Genomic DNA, 15,658 nt, shown 5'->3' on the forward strand with positions numbered 1-15,658 from the left:
TACATTTTATCGACGAGTACCTAAATCCATACACCTCGAACCATCGTATACGAATCATCGTTGGAAATCGAAGCTGACGGACGAAGAAGGTCTTCGCGAGAATTTTTTCAAACGTAATACCCCCTACTTACTCAAGAAGCACCTTGCGATGGCCATCGGCAAACAGATACGTGTACACACATACACGAATTTTTCATTACGAACCGCGCTCGTTTCAACGGAATAACTCGAAAGTCACCACCGGTTTCTATATTAACCTCATAACGCGGCAGAACGTCGTATTTTACGTGACGTTTTATTTTAATCGTGACGAAGATATGCGCATTTTAAAATTACTCAAGAAGGATAGAAATACCGGAGTGCGCGTGTTTTCCGAACGAAATTTAAGAACACGATCGCCTTCGACACCTTTCCACCACCCAAACACTGAAAGAAACGGATACAGAAATAGTAAAGGCGAAGAAGAAGCGAGGAACGAAAAGAGAAGAAAGAAAGAAATCGAGGTCTGTCTCGATTCGCACTCCCGCGTGGTATCGATCGCATGCGTATCGATAAAACGATTCGAACGCGGCAAAACAGCGGCCATGGCTTCGATCTTGCTAATATATTAACGCGGTATCCGATGTTGGCTAAATTGCCACGTCTTCGACTCGGACAGGATACTTAATTTTCCTTTGTTCGGTGAACAGTGCGCGCCACGCGGGATCCGTTCTCGTTTCTTTTGTAGCCCGTCTCTTGCGCGCCAGAGATGAAATCAATAAGAAGCAATAACGATCACTCGCGAACGCCCGTGCACGCATAAAGGGGCTAAATAAAAACCGAGCAACCAGAGAGTCGTTTCGAGCGCAAGGTTTGTATGTAATATTCATCTACGCTCTACCCTGCACTTCGCTGTCTTTTGTTTTTCCTTGTTTTTCGTTTCGCGTGTCAGAAGATGATCTACGATGCAAAAGGTCTTTGTACGCGGGTGCACTTGATAAATGATCGATCGGGGTTGAAGGTTAGAGCACGCAAGAAATCATTGTAAAAATTAATAGATCAATGACTGATTGAAAAAAATTCTGCCGCATTTCGTACGATACAACGGGAGATTTTCGTAGTTCGTAGTTCGATTCTTTGTAGTACGTGATGCAGTTACGACTGCCACCGTATAGGGTTCTAGGGCGCTACTTTCCAGGCAAACGTTCGAGGGTAAACGTACTGTTTGTATTATCAACCGATGGTGCCTTAATATTATCGATGACAAAATATATTTAGTTCAAATTTGAATATATAGAGATTAAAATTTTCATTCGCATAAATAGATCTTGTTTAAAATATATCTTAGAAAGGACAAACGAGTAGAGAATAAGAATAAATATACACTTACAAGATCTTGATATTCCTTATTTCTGTATGACATATTTCCAATAATCCTTATTAAACCAGCTTTAAAACCAAATGTAGGATGACCTTCTAAATCACTTTTTGTTGTTGACCCTTGTATCGCTGAAGCTACATCGCTCAACTTTTGTAGCGGCGTGAAATAATTATCTGATAGTTTTCCAATCGTTTGAATGGACTTTAGTAGGTCTGTAAAAAATGCAGAATTGAATATTTTTACGCTATAAGAGAATTACGCTACGAACAAATATACTTACAGCTACAATTAATAAGCAAGTTCTTCTGATCCTTTAGAAAATTGTATTCTTCGCAAGATCTCGAAGTCAAAGCTCCAAGAATATCAAGAAGAATGACAATTTCTGTTGGTTCTATTTCATCTAAATATGTATCTACCGTCTTCAAAATCAAATCACTTTTTCTACAAAATCTTTCAATTAAAAATTCAATCGCATCCTTCGTAAATTTGTATTCATTTCCAAATTTGTGTATCGAATTTGAGAGTTCGTCATAAATTATTTCTAATAAACATAATCTATTCTCGATAGTCATATCACAGTATACGCTTTGCAGTACGTCCTTTTCAGATAATAAAAGCATCAGGGCCTCCTTTGCACTTTCAAAACCTTCTTTAGTTGCTTTCAATAAATGTGAACATAAACGTTTTTTTTCTCCTTCCAAGAAAGTTTTTCCTTCAAATTCCTTTAAAGCATTATGTACAAATGCACACGAAGCTCTAACAATTGGGATATGTTTAGAACGTGTCATAGTTCTATAAGTAAATAAAAAATCTATAGTACTCGAATACTTATCCTGATTAATACAAAATAATTCAACAGAATATATTAAAAATATAGATTTATATTAACAGTACTTACATTATTACATCCTTTAAAGCAGTATTGTATAAAACTTGTAGTATATTATATTGATCTGAAAAATTACTATCTTTACATGCGAATGTAAACAGATTACATAGGAACTGGATACTTAATCTTAAAATTTCCAACTTTTCATCCGACAGATCGCTATCGAATTTACAGTGAAATGTTGTAATAACGTTCGACGTCCATCCTACAACACCCTCGTAAGGAAAATGAGAGTCGAATGGATAAGAACTAGAATTCTCTATCTCTTCTAAATTTTCGTTATTTGCTAGAACGCGATATAAATCGTGACTGTATGTCCCTCGCTCGATCGTATTTGAAATATATTCTTGGTGTACGTAATTGTTAAAACAAGAATTTCCTAGGCATTTTAAGCAACCAATCTTTATATTGTTTGGGACGACAGAGTCTTCGGTTGTAAGAATTTGTGCTACTTTTGCCAAGACTGGAAAGGCAATTAATTCCCTGAAATTTAACGATCTGTTATATTCACTGTCTAATAACGTTTTGTTATGTATCATACTATTTTTTAAATCATACTTCGATTCAAAAGATCCAAATATTTTTGGATTGAGAAGATTCAATAACTCGTCCCAATTTTCTTCAGCAAAAGCAGAATTAAATTTCTGTAATAAATGAATATCTCTGCCGTTCATTATATCAATCCTTATTTGTAACGTTATTTATTTTATGAAGAATGATTGTTCGTTTTTTTCTTTTTACTGTATATAATCCGATATTGTATAGAATAATCTGATGACACAACCTCAAATGAGCATGTTACAGGAGCCATCTTTAAATAGACGCTGGAAATATATATTTATAAAAGTTCAATATAGAACATAATTTTACAAAATTAAATATAACAAAAAGGTAGAACGTATTTTTAATGATCAATGGTATATAATTCTGAATGTGATCAATATTATTTGAAATTTGTAAATATATTTTGACTAACGTTGCGTAAACTAGTGAATTGGTTTAAATCATATTACATTATTTTCGTTCATGCTCTTAAAAAGTTGAAATATTATTTGCATATTATAATTTTTGTGTTATAATTGACTAAATTGAGCGATAAATATAATCAATTTTAAGTATTTTGGTTTTGAAAATATTTCTGTACCTTGAAGTTAGGAATAAATTGTGCTTTAACATCGGGGTTCCGAGAATTCAAGATACGCGTCTGTATTTATCCCCGCCATTAAATTCAAGTCTCTCCGTGACTAGCGTTTGTGACAGTCGGCTTAAACTTATTATTAAGCAATTTTTATTGAAATAATAAAACCATCTCGAAGGTAAATCTTCTTAAATCTTGAAAAGTAATTAACTTTAAGTGGGACTTACATTTTGTCTGTTTCTATATTCATGTTCTAAATCTATTAGTTTTGCTATGTCATTCCAGTTAACCACATTCTATTTAGGCCTTTTATAATTATTGTAGTCATTGTTGAATTAACTAAAGAATAACAAATTTATCGTAATTATATTTGAAAGATACCGTTTGTATATATCATTTTTAAAATAATATTAAATGCATTGATACCAAATTTATCAAGCCATAACCTCAAAGTTTCGATCTAAATACAATCTTGTTATCTTTATACTTGAGAAAATTTAATCCACTGTGTATCTTAACAACGTATATATTTTTATTTTCAGATGTTTTTAACACGTTCTGAATACGACCATGGTGTTAATACCTTCTCTCCGGAAGGGAGGTTATTCCAAGTTGAATATGCCATAGAAGCTATAAAACTTGGTTCCACTGCCATTGGAATCGCAACATCAGAGGGTGTTGTTTTAGTTGTGGAGAAACGTATCACTTCCAGTTTAATGGAACCCACAACCGTAGAAAAGATCGTAGAAATTGATAAGCATATTGGATGCGCCGCATCCGGCTTAATAGCTGACTCTAGGACTATGATCGATCGTGCTAGAGTAGAATGTCAAAATCATTGGTTCGTCTACAACGAAAGAATGTCCGTGGAGTCAACGGCACAGGCTGTATCTAACTTAGCTATACAATTTGGAGACAGTGACGACGATGGTAGTGCCATGTCAAGACCATTTGGTGTAGCAATGTTGTTTGCTGGTATCGATGAAAAAGGGCCTCAGTTGTATCATATGGATCCTTCTGGTACCTTTGTACAATTTGATGCTAAAGCTATTGGATCTGGAAGCGAAGGCGCCCAACAGAACCTCCAAGAAGTGTATCATAAGGTAAGATATTTATTTTTTGTATAAATGTTTTGGTTTTTGCGTGAACAGTCTTTCAACATTTTACGGTATTGTTACAGTCTATGACGCTTAAAGAAGCGATAAAGGCAGCTTTGGTTATATTGAAGCAAGTTATGGAAGAGAAACTGAGCGATAACAATATAGAAGTAATGACAATGACTCCTGAACAACTGTTTCATATGTTTACAAAAGCTGAATTGCAGGAGGTGATTACAGATATTGCTTAAAATTTAGGGCACTTAAAACATGTTAATTTTATCGACATGAATACGTATATTTACATATAGCGGATATGTGTTACGCGGGAGTTGTATATCTGAAAATTACACATACATTTTTCATTTAAAGAATATGAAATTTCTACACGATGAAAGATTTTGTATTTTCACTTTTTTTCAAATCACCTGCAACGATAGTAAATTATATATTATATCTTTAATCTTATATCAAAGATTCCTTGATACCATTTCCTAATTATTTTTGTGTTCGTGCATTTGTTAATGTCTCAACACGTCTTAATTAATTTTAAATATTACTAACGTTAATATAATCGCACGAAACATAATTCTTTTTATAACTATCCTTTTCATATTCTCATCTTCGTATAACAAAGCGATTCACACGATTTTTCTTTCTAACCTTTTAATTTAGTTAATTGAGAATTTGCCGTCATCAAGAGAAGATTCATTGCGATCAAAATCCAATACCTCTGGTACATTTCCATCCCTTCCATCTGTATCCACCGTTGGGTGAAAAGATCGCAGCATGTATTTTGGTGTTTGTAACCTCCTATCCTCGAATTACGTTTCTATCCTTACAAGGTAACACATAATAAAATATTTTTGTAGATTTCAGTCGCATGATTTTTTATTTTAAAGCTATACGTATTTATGATATTTTATACGATATTTATGATATTTTATGATATTTTATTGTGCGAAAGTTTTGATTTTAATTTTCGGATTGCACATATATGTTTACACATTAATTAATTAATTAATTTTATTAAAGAGATAATATTCATTATTTTTGTAAAATATCCAATCAAACTTTTACATTGACAATAGCGCAGTAATAGATTATTTTTAAATCTTGAAACAGATATCTTGCATCGGTAGCATAGGTTGCATAGATGCAGGTGCGCGGTATTTTAAAGACGTTCTATAACGGATCAATCAATTTTAAAAACAATGCTACAGAGATTTAGAACATTTCAGTCGAAAATCTTCGTATATTTCATCTGTTATTAAATACATATAACAGAGTTGAATCGTAAAAATTTTGTTCGTAGTGTAATTAAAATGATTTCCAACACAACTCGTAAAGCTACACAAATTTCCGAGATTTATTTCAAAACCATCAACGTTCAAACAATAAATATTATACAAATATCAAACATTACGAATTAACAAATTATTTTAAAAAGCGAAATTATATATTCAGACATATTATATATAATTGAAAAGAAGGAAAGAAATTAATGAAAAAATTAGATATACAAAAAGAACATATATAAGCAAATCCTTCTTCGTATATTGCCATTTTATCTTTGAAGTAGCCATCGTTAAAAGAAGAGTCGCGATGATGGCGTAGGGCGAATCGCTGAATTCACGTCGAACGGAAACGAACGGGACGGTTGGTTCGTTTTCGATTAAAAGCTCTCCGGGGCTGTGAATGCCTGTATCCGAAATCAATAATTAATTTCGCCCGGTGGCCGGGGCACAGACAGAAAGCGAGCCGAGCCGGAAATGGTTCGGGAACTCGCTCGGTTACTGCGATGTTCCGATAAAACGTCCCTTTTTATCCCGTTCTCTCAGCTGCCAGATTATTGGATATTATTCCATTTCAAGCGTTCAATCCCGCTACGATTCGCTCGCTCGGATTCCCATGGGGGATCCTCTGTCGTCCGTTGATTGTTGAAGCCACTTACACGCGCGCGCACGCGCCCACGCATATGCACCTGTGTGTTCCAACTCGATTTAGAGATGTTGCATTTTGTTGGAATCGTTTCCACTTTCTTTTTTTTTTTTCTTTTTTTCTTATCTTTGGCTGGTATCATCGAAGATAGTTCGTATCGAACAAAGTAAATATTTAGATTATATTACAAACTAAATTGAATTCTATAGTTTAAATTCGAACTGCATTTAGCGCCAGAGAAAATAGATTTCGTTTTTATTCCGAGGACGGGGGATTTAAAAACTGAATTTAATATATTCCATTTTGTTCCAAGTACCTTCGTTTTATGCTCCGTTTGTCGAATAAATAAGAATCAAGATCGGTGGCATTGAACGGAGATGGAATATTTAACGATCGAAGGTTTAATTTAAACGTTTAAAGATGAATGTGTTGGAATTATAATTAGCAATTCAGACTACTAGTTTTAAGCTTTAAAGTGAAATTTAAGAGCTTCGTATAATAATTAATAATAATTTATTAAACAAAATACTCGAAAGAAAATAATGCTCGAATATTACGAATCAACAACAAAGGTGCTTCTATCTGCCGGAACAAACGTCTATCTACTTGAATTTAGAATCAATTAAACAGTTTTCCACTTGAATTATACGAGAAAAATCGAAATAAAGAAGATACGGAAAGGTCAACGTGGAAGAACCCGAAGGAAGTTTTCGAATGGTGATTCGGATGCTCAAGGAGCGAAGGGAAACGGAGCGTGGAAGGGCTGAGCGAGCTATGGGAAATGGAGTAGAAGGAGACCGAGGAGGACTCCGTAATTAACTGCGATGAGAGAGCGGCGGGATAGTCCCGTTTGAGTCGCTGAGAATCCCCCGGGACCTGACCCGTCGTATCAGACGCCAAACACTCCACTCCCGGTACCGGAGTTCGGTCTCGTCGTCGGCCAGCCTCGAAGCCGGCAACGTTCAAGTTTCGCTACGATAATTGCCTTCGCTTCACAGTCGCGCCCCCGACACCCGCGGCATTGGATAAAAGGGGCTCCACCCCCGGCTTCTACGAACGAACGAACCTGCGAAGCCCAGGGACCAACGCGGATGCCGCGGGGGAAACTCGATAATGGCTTTCAGCCTCTGAATTTACGCGATTCAGATCTCCCCGTCACGGAAACTCCTAGATATTCTCCTTTCATCGGTTCAACCCCTTCCACTCTTTTCTCCCGTTGTCCATGGAGTTTGGAGAACATTGCCCTGTTTCAATTTTCACCGTCACAATGGACGTCGTTTTGCTTGTTCGAACCTTTGTCAAGTACTCTGGCAGGCGCATTTTCTTTTCTAATGGACCTTCTTTGAAATATGTTTTGCTTTTGGCTTTGCTTGGTATCTTTTTTTTTTTTTTTGTATCCTTTTTGGTATCTTTTCATAAAGCTCGAACATCTTATCGCGGATTTATAAATTGGTTCTCCGAGTGTTTGTAGAATTTGAACGCGAGTGCAAATTAATTAAAATTTAATACTAAAATATTTCGAAATTTCGAATTGGAAGGGTAATCGATATGAGGTTGTCGCGGTGCCTGGGTATTTTATCGCGAGTAAATTAGCGTCTAGGTGCTATCTTTATAGAATTTAGTTGTAATAGAATTTAACAGGTATTTTAATATACATGTACCATCTCTTTAATCGTGTTCTGTAGTGTTTTACGTGTACACGAAGTACATGTTTATGTCTGTCATTTGAAAGTTCACCCGTTTAAATCCCGGTCGCACTTTCTACCGTCCAGCGTTTGTAAAATAAACCTTGTAATTCTCAACATGGTTAACCAAACACCCGATGAAAGATTCATTAATCGCGTTCGAGCATGGCCACGCGATCCACCGATAGAAAAACGAACAAATTTCGCTCGTGTACGATTTCACGAAGTTAATCCTGCCTGAGTGAGAGCGAACGCGCCGTCTGGAAACCGAGAAGTGACTTCCGGTAACCGGCACTCGTAATATTTCTCCGTGTACTTCCGGTATCCGCGAAACGTTTTTCACTCGTTTCCTCGAGCGAAACTGTCATGGTATAACGTGGTTCGAGAGTCACGAACAGAGTTTGAAACGACAATTACGAATGAGGGAGGACGAAGATTTTATTTGTCCTTGTAGACGAGCGATAAACGCGATCTAAACGCGCCGGTTCGACGATCGTTCTTCGTCGAAAGCTGCAGTTCGTAACACGCTCTTGCTTTCACCGCAATTCAGTCGAGAAACTACGGGACTCTGTTCTACTGAAATAAATATGGGATTCGTAAATAACCGCGCAAACAATTCGCGCACTGACTAGCGACGGCATACGTCGTTCACGAAATTTGTTCTTTTCTAATTTGCAAGGGAAAAGATGTCAAAGCTCTGTAACGATAGCTTGGATAACGCGAAGTGTAAGCTGGTTCGGATAACGAAACGTTTTTTTAGTTCTTGTACAGCCGCGTTAATTACCTAGTCTGGCAAAGGCGGCAGTCCGTAGTTGGAAACTTGTTTCGCGTTCGGAATATGGATTTATGATGATTATTTTTACAGTAAATTGGAATAATCACAGATGCTTGGGTAGATTTCTAATAACGATGGGAAAATCTCACACAGTTTTACTTCGATTCGTTTATTTCAACGAATGCACCGAGTGTTTCGTATTTAAATTTATTCTTCGGTATGATAACACAGTCATCTTTGTATATCGTATGTATGAATGTATCGATCGAAATGGAATACGTGATTTTACTTATCTTATTTTAACATTAACATCACATCGACTGATTTCTTGAAATTTCTGAAAAATTAAAATAGATTAAAATGAATGAAATCGATCGTTTCTATATTCCTCCTTATTGATGGAATATATTCCACGTGTTATAAAATACTCTGTGTAAGAAATATGTTTTACTATCTCTAATAGAGTAGTAGCAACGATACCGTATATACAATAATATATTTTAAATTTAATAATCGAAGGATCGTAACGGACCATGGATAAGATAGAGTATCGATGTCATTTTGAATAATTAGAAGAATGACGTAACAGTCATTAACGTGATACACGAAAATCTTAGGTAATCGTGATTTCATGCACTCTCGTGATATAATAGTTACACGAACCGTGCATAAAGCGAATAACTTGGGCACATTACATAGAGCTGCTCCTTTTTTAAACTACTTCTATTACCCGCTCTAATGGCAGTGCTTTAAAGCATATCGTAATTCATCAACATGTTCTGCTATAGCGAAGCGTAATTCAATTACCACGAGGCAAGGATGAATACATGTATATATATATATATATATATATATATTTATCATAGAAAAGGAAGAATAAATGAAACGAATAAATTTTTTTATTTCACTAATGGTAATTGCGACGTGAAACTCTGAAAGGAAGCGAAAGAAAAAGAAGAGGACGAACACATTCTCCTTGTGTTATCGCAGCGCTCGATAGAAAACCGGAAGCACGCGAGATCTCGATGCAGGAAGGAGTCGATGGCAACGTGTACAGCTATAATTCACGCATGGCAGAATCGTCGCGATTTTTTCCACTTTCACAAAAGTTAGCCACTCGTCCGCTTATCTAATAAGACCAACCGCTTGCACTTTCATATACGGTTATGTGTTCTTTGTAATTCCCGGTTCCCATGTAGCATAACATTTTACATAACCGAAAGGACGAAACAATCGCTGACGTGGTCGTTAGTTATTGCGAGAACCGACGTTGCCTATTATTTATTGTTCGTATTTACGTTTCAGCGTTAATTAAATCGGCGTTACCTGTGTGCGCTCTCGTGTGCCTCCTTTCCCCGGTTAAAAATTAAATTTTTCCGCATCGATGGACAATTTCATTTATACTTCTATCTGATTTCTTTTATCGCGTTAGGTAAACGCACGAAACTTCAAATCGATAGAAATACCGATTAATGCGAGAACAGAAACGCTGAAAATAAGTTATTTAGAGGAAATTTAATTTTTATGTACATCGTCGCCCATAAGTATTAGCAACTACGGTGTATGGCCATAGAAAGTGTTATACTATGTTTGCACAAACGCTCGCTCTCGCGTAAATAGTTTTTAACTTTGTAAGACTGTTTTCTATCGCGTACCGATAACCAATTACCGAGTTTCAAATTATTCCAGTTCACCGGAGAATCGTCCTGTTCCAATATCGATGACACGCGCGATCAACCATCAGCGATTATGCTTACAAGATCAAATTAAAAATAATAAAGAGTACTTCGTGTTCTATGGAAACTACGGCCAATATCAGACTCGAAGGAAACTCGGCAACGTTTCTAGGCACGCGTACGTGGACCAAGAAAATATACATGTATATCCGTGTGTCCATATAGCGCAGCAGCCATGGAGAAAGTAATGCTTTCCTGAGCACGTATATACGAGCCTCTTTAATTGCACCACGAAACGATTAAGATTTACTCGGGATCGAAAGTACGCCGCCCGGAACTAGCCTCCGAACGTTCCAACGTTTCGTCCTCTTTTTTTCCTTATCTTTTCGTATCCTGTGATTATAAGATTTCTCGACGTACCATAACCAGTTGCTTCATGATTGATTTAACGTTAGTTACGATATAAATTAGTTATTTATCACTGGATACCGTTGAAATCTTATACGTATCATTCGCATTCGATACTTTCCACGTTCGTGGAATTAGTTTTATCGGTGTTCTAGAGTTTCTTTCCTGCATTCTATTTACACGACTCTTGCAAGCGTTTTAATTTTGTGGGAAATTCATTTTTAGACTACTATTAAATTATTATTAATACCGTCAAACGTTCAATAATACTAACATTTAACATTATTCTAGAAATCAATTTTTCATAAAATTGACAAATTTCCAAAAGAAATACGCATGTAGAATCTAGGAACGAGGCTGCAGTAAACTCTAGTAAAAATAACTCCGGCCGACAACCGAAATTAGAAACCTGTTGATAACAACAAGCTTTTAACATTTGTTTCACCATAATACGTATAATGTTTCACCGTAATAGTATAGTTTGCAGGAAATAATTTGTGAAAATCATCGAGTTGTTACGTGAATGTGAAAATAAATAGGTATACGTGACTCTTCTTCGACGGCGAATCGTTTCGTCGTGTCCATTCGTCGAGCGAAAGAGATGTTCACGTAACGATGTTCTGTCCCGCTCGATCTTCTTGGCTTCTTACATCGAGCTCGTTTGGTTGGCCGCGTTGGTAGCGCGAAAAGGGAAATTTTGCAAAAGTGAAACTCGCCGCGGGGATGAGATTTCCGGCAGAACCGTCGAGAACGAATCGAGAAAGCGTCAGCTCGTTAGCGCGTTCGCGCGGAATTTTTTTAACGCTTTTCCCAACTGTACGTATCGTGAAAAAGAACGACGAACGTATCGTCGTTACTATAAAAAGTCACTCGCGGGAATATTCTGATAAAATTTGTTAATTGCAATTTAAAAGCGATACCACAGAAATCTTTTTTACAAAAATGGTAGAAATATCCTTGCCTTTTCTTGATTTCTCTTTTGAAGAGTAATTTTTATTTCGTTGTAATTATTAACGCGATACCTGCTAAATTTGTGAATCTCGTTATATCACGAGTGAAATTATTGTACGAACGGATTGATTCGGAAAAAGGAAATTAGTTAGATTTTAATTTTTTGATGCTACTGTAAGCTTCGTCCATATTTTAGTATATTTTTTACGGTAGAGTTACGTCATTAAGTAGTTACTTGAAATTCAGCGTAACGGTTGCATTAGGTTGCACATAAACGAGTAAAAGTGTAAAGAAGAATGCTTGGAGCGCGTTCGTTAAATTTTATGAACTATGACTGATAGTTCCCAACGGAAAGCTAAAAATTTAGTAATAATTGTTCGATAGGTAACGGAAGACTCGCGTAACCTGTCGGGATTAAAAAAACTCGAATAACAAGGAAGAAAATAAAAGTCGATTGTGTCAGATGACAGACGAGTATTTATTAAAAATCTTTGATACAAAAAGACACTCTATTTCACTCTTAACTTAAATTAGGTACAAAAGTGGTTCGCCGCAACGAAATCGTAATTACGTGGCGGCGTTTATTTCACACCGGCTAACTTATGCTCGTAAAGCTCGCTTAAACGCCGTTAATGTTAGTGTTTTCTTTGGAACAGCTTAAACATAGACAGAGAACTAAGGAATTTTTACATGGACGATTTCCAAGAAATTTTGCGATCAAACAGAACTATCGTACATTGTACTACAAATTTTTTTCGTTCAAAATTTCTCAGATTTTTAAGAAGGCTCGTGCTTTTTTAGTTAAATCGTGCTATCTCGCTAAATATCGCAAGATCGATATATAAATTTGGAAAATGCGTTTCAACGCTGAAAGTATTCTGGTTCTCTCAGAATACTCGTTATCGAACTGGCAAGATGGAGCTGAAGAATTTAATGGACGGATACAAAGGATGTCTAGCGAAATCTAGAGAAAGGAAAATTTTCGCCTGGGTTTCCCTTAAATCCATCTGTTCGATCGAAACAAATTGGTGCATCGAAAGCATATTGATCAGAGGAAATTAGTACATCGACCAAACGAAGACGCTGTCACGAAGAAATCGCTAATATCACCCAGTTACGAGCATCCTCCTAAGTTACGTAAAAATCTGAAAGACAGGTTACGCTCGAGAGAAGCACTAGCTACGAGAAGCTCGGGGAACGGTTTACCTCGTTCTCTCTCCCCGTTTCGCACTCTATCGTGCTCAACAACGCGAGACAACGAGCTGCTCCCGATACCTCTTTATTCCTTTCCAAAAATAAAAATATATACTAGAAAGAAGAGACGATCGAAACGTTGAATTTCGTCGACGGTGCGTTTCTTCGGCTTTAAATTCGCGAAGAGATAGAGACGATTGCCCAGAGATCCAGCAGCGCGTATATGAAAAATCTTAACATTTCGAAGAAATCGTCTCGATCACCGAAAGAATTCAACGATGATGAGAGAAATATCCGCCGCTGTCTCCACCGTATCCAGAAAATCCTTCGTAACCACCGCCGCCGCCGCCGCCGCCGCCACTGCCTCCGTGTCCCTCGTGAATCGGTACTGGCACAGGTATCTTCACCGGTACCGGAACCTCTTTCTCTACCGGTACAGGTACTTCCTTCTCGACTACGTACGGTTTGTCTACCGGTACCTTGACAGGATAGGGTACAGGCTTTGGGACCGCGACTGGTACCGGTTTGTGCACGGTATACGGTTGAGGGACCGGTACCTTGACCGGGACAGGGTAAGGTTTCTCTACTGGCACAGGGTACGGTTTGTCCACCGGTACCTTAACTTCGTAGGGTACCGGCTTGTCTACCGGCACTGGGTACGGTTTCTCAACGGTGACTGGGTACGGTTTGGGCACAGTGACCGGGTACGGTTTGTCCACTGGTACCTTAACCTCGTACGGTACCGGCTTCTCGACTGGATACGGTTGCGGCACCGGAATTTTGACCTTCACCGGATACGGCACGTGCTTCTCGACGGTATATGGCTGCGGGACGGGTACCTTAACGGGCACAGGTACGTGTTTCTCCACGGTGTACGGCTGCGGCACCAACACCTTTACCTCGTACGGTTTGTCCACTGGTACCTTGACTTCGTAAGGCACCTTCTTCTCAACGGTGTACGGTTGTGGCACATGTACCGGCACCTTCACGAACACCTTTACCGGGTAAGGAACGTGTTTCTCCACGGTGTAAGGCTGGGGTACGCCGACCTTCACTTCGTACGGGACATGCTTCTCCACCAAGTAAGGCACGTGCTTGGTTACTTCGTACGGTACTGGCACCTTCTTCACCACGGTCACCGCCTTCACGTGCTCGTGCTGATCGTAGCTGGAAACACCGCCCCCGCTCAGCTCACCTCCTCCACCACCCAGGTCGCCGTAGCTACCGTGCAATCCTCGTTTCTCCGTCTTCTTCTCCGAAGAATCGGCTACAGAGTCCTTCGGTGACGCGCTTTCCTCGGCTGCCTTCTCCGAGCAGCTAGCTTGCGTGGCCAATGCCACCAGGACGATGGCCAACTGCGAGTGAAAGTTGGGAACGATGAATTAATTTGCAATTCCGTTGGAAAGTATAGTTGGACGACGTCTCCGTTCTACGTTCGGCACGAGATTTTTCTCCACAGATTGAGATTCAGAGGTTTAGAAGGAGATGGAAAGTGGCTAGTGGACTTTCGCAGATTCGTTTGTGGCTTATCGGTCAGTCTCGGTCTTTATGATCAAATTTCCGTTGGACTCGAATATATCGTGTAAAAGTATGTGATAATTTTTGTACAAGCCATAGACGATCTACGCTGTTGGACCAGGAAATTGGAAGAATTTTGCTTCCTAATTCTTAATTCTCTTTGCTCGTATCCGTTCCATTAATTTTTTTTTCTCTAAATTTCAATACGATCGTTCGATAAAAAGGTAAACGGTAAAATAAGAATTCATATCGTCTGTTACAAAGAATTCTCTTTCTCGCTATACATAGAAACACTGGAAATACGTACTTTTGAGATTCCCAAAGATCGTGAAACTTTTTATTAAAGCTTGATTCGGAGCGCAATTTAAGCGTAGTTTAAGTAAATTTAAGTCTAGTTCCGATTAAAATGACTCTACCTTCTTCAAAATAATATCGAATCAAACGACGAGACACGATCGAGGTGACTTTCGTGAAACCAATCGTACACTTTTCAAATTCTACTGAAAGCCGGACAAGCACGACGGAGACCTGCCTCCGATTTTAAGCATTTTCACGGGAAGCAGATTCGCTTACCTTGATATTCATCGTCGAGTTCGCGTATGTTTTGATGTGGCGTATAACCACTAACTGAACCGCTTCGTTTTCTAGACCGAGCCTTATATACTCAGCGGCATAATAGCTCAGTTACTTTCGCCGAACCTCATCGTCCGTATTATACTTGTGAGTCTTGTTTTGCATTTGCAAAAACGTGTTCGCGTCAGTGCCGGGATAACGTACGGGAAATTGAGTAGTCCATGCTCGAGTCCGCCTCTAATCGCGCGGTGATCTACCACTATTCCGAACGCGATCCGTGGAAACTGTTCCATTAGATAGCTTTTAAGATAACACATAGTTACACAGAACGCTCCCGTTCGGTTCGTTGTTTCGCCTTCGACGAATAATTAATCGCGAGCATCGCCGCATTTCCAGCGTTTTTCCAGTATGAGAGATTTGTATGGAATACAATTTGTGTCCTTGAGTTTGATA

General features: G+C 38.2%; 3 protein-coding genes and 1 long non-coding RNA gene across 8 annotated transcripts in view; 1 reads left to right on the forward strand and 3 right to left on the reverse strand.

Moving 5' to 3' along the window:
- LOC126922234 (protein Wnt-7b) overlaps positions 1–3,076 on the reverse strand; it is a 120,842-nt gene extending 117,766 nt beyond the window's left edge. For all 5 annotated transcript variants that reach the window (XR_007712680.1, XR_007712682.1, XR_007712684.1 and 2 more), the window contains exons 1-4: positions 2,808–3,076; positions 2,259–2,732; positions 1,641–2,152; positions 1,370–1,572 (exon numbers count right to left, since the gene is read on the reverse strand). The gene's annotated coding sequence lies outside the window, so the exon portion shown is untranslated. The remainder of the gene's footprint in view (positions 1–1,369; positions 1,573–1,640; positions 2,153–2,258; positions 2,733–2,807) is intronic.
- Positions 3,077–3,404: 328 nt separating this feature from the next.
- Positions 3,405–4,881, forward strand: LOC126922285 (proteasome subunit alpha type-5). Its single transcript, XM_050734768.1, has 3 exons — positions 3,405–3,565; positions 3,930–4,490; positions 4,568–4,881. Exons 2-3 carry the CDS (start codon positions 3,930–3,932, stop codon positions 4,733–4,735), a joined length of 729 nt encoding a protein of 242 aa, XP_050590725.1. The 5' UTR covers positions 3,405–3,565; the 3' UTR covers positions 4,736–4,881.
- On the reverse strand, positions 4,776–5,406 carry LOC126922314 (uncharacterized). The gene is made up of 2 exons (XR_007712701.1): positions 5,148–5,406; positions 4,776–4,912 (listed from the first exon to the last, which is right to left on the reverse strand). It is a non-coding gene; the product is annotated as an uncharacterized LOC126922314 (long non-coding RNA).
- A 6,968-nt stretch (positions 5,407–12,374) lies between these two features.
- LOC126922254 (uncharacterized) lies at positions 12,375–15,351 on the reverse strand. Its single transcript, XM_050734699.1, has 2 exons — positions 15,206–15,351; positions 12,375–14,469 (listed from the first exon to the last, which is right to left on the reverse strand). Exons 1-2 carry the CDS (start codon positions 15,215–15,217, stop codon positions 13,387–13,389), a joined length of 1,095 nt encoding a protein of 364 aa, XP_050590656.1. The 5' UTR covers positions 15,218–15,351; the 3' UTR covers positions 12,375–13,386.
- Positions 15,352–15,658: the final 307 nt, after the last annotated feature.

This window comes from Bombus affinis, chromosome 11 (genome assembly GCF_024516045.1).
Source record: "Bombus affinis isolate iyBomAffi1 chromosome 11, iyBomAffi1.2, whole genome shotgun sequence".
NCBI classification, from domain to species: domain Eukaryota; kingdom Metazoa; phylum Arthropoda; class Insecta; order Hymenoptera; family Apidae; genus Bombus; species Bombus affinis.

Coding starts and splice junctions, on each gene's coding strand:
- LOC126922285 (XM_050734768.1), top strand. CDS start 3,930: ATGTTTTTAACACGTTCTGAATACGACCATGGTGTTAATACCTTCTCT. Junction 4,491..4,567: donor TCCAAGAAGTGTATCATAAG/GTAAGATATTTA, acceptor GTATTGTTACAG/TCTATGACGCTTAAAGAAGC.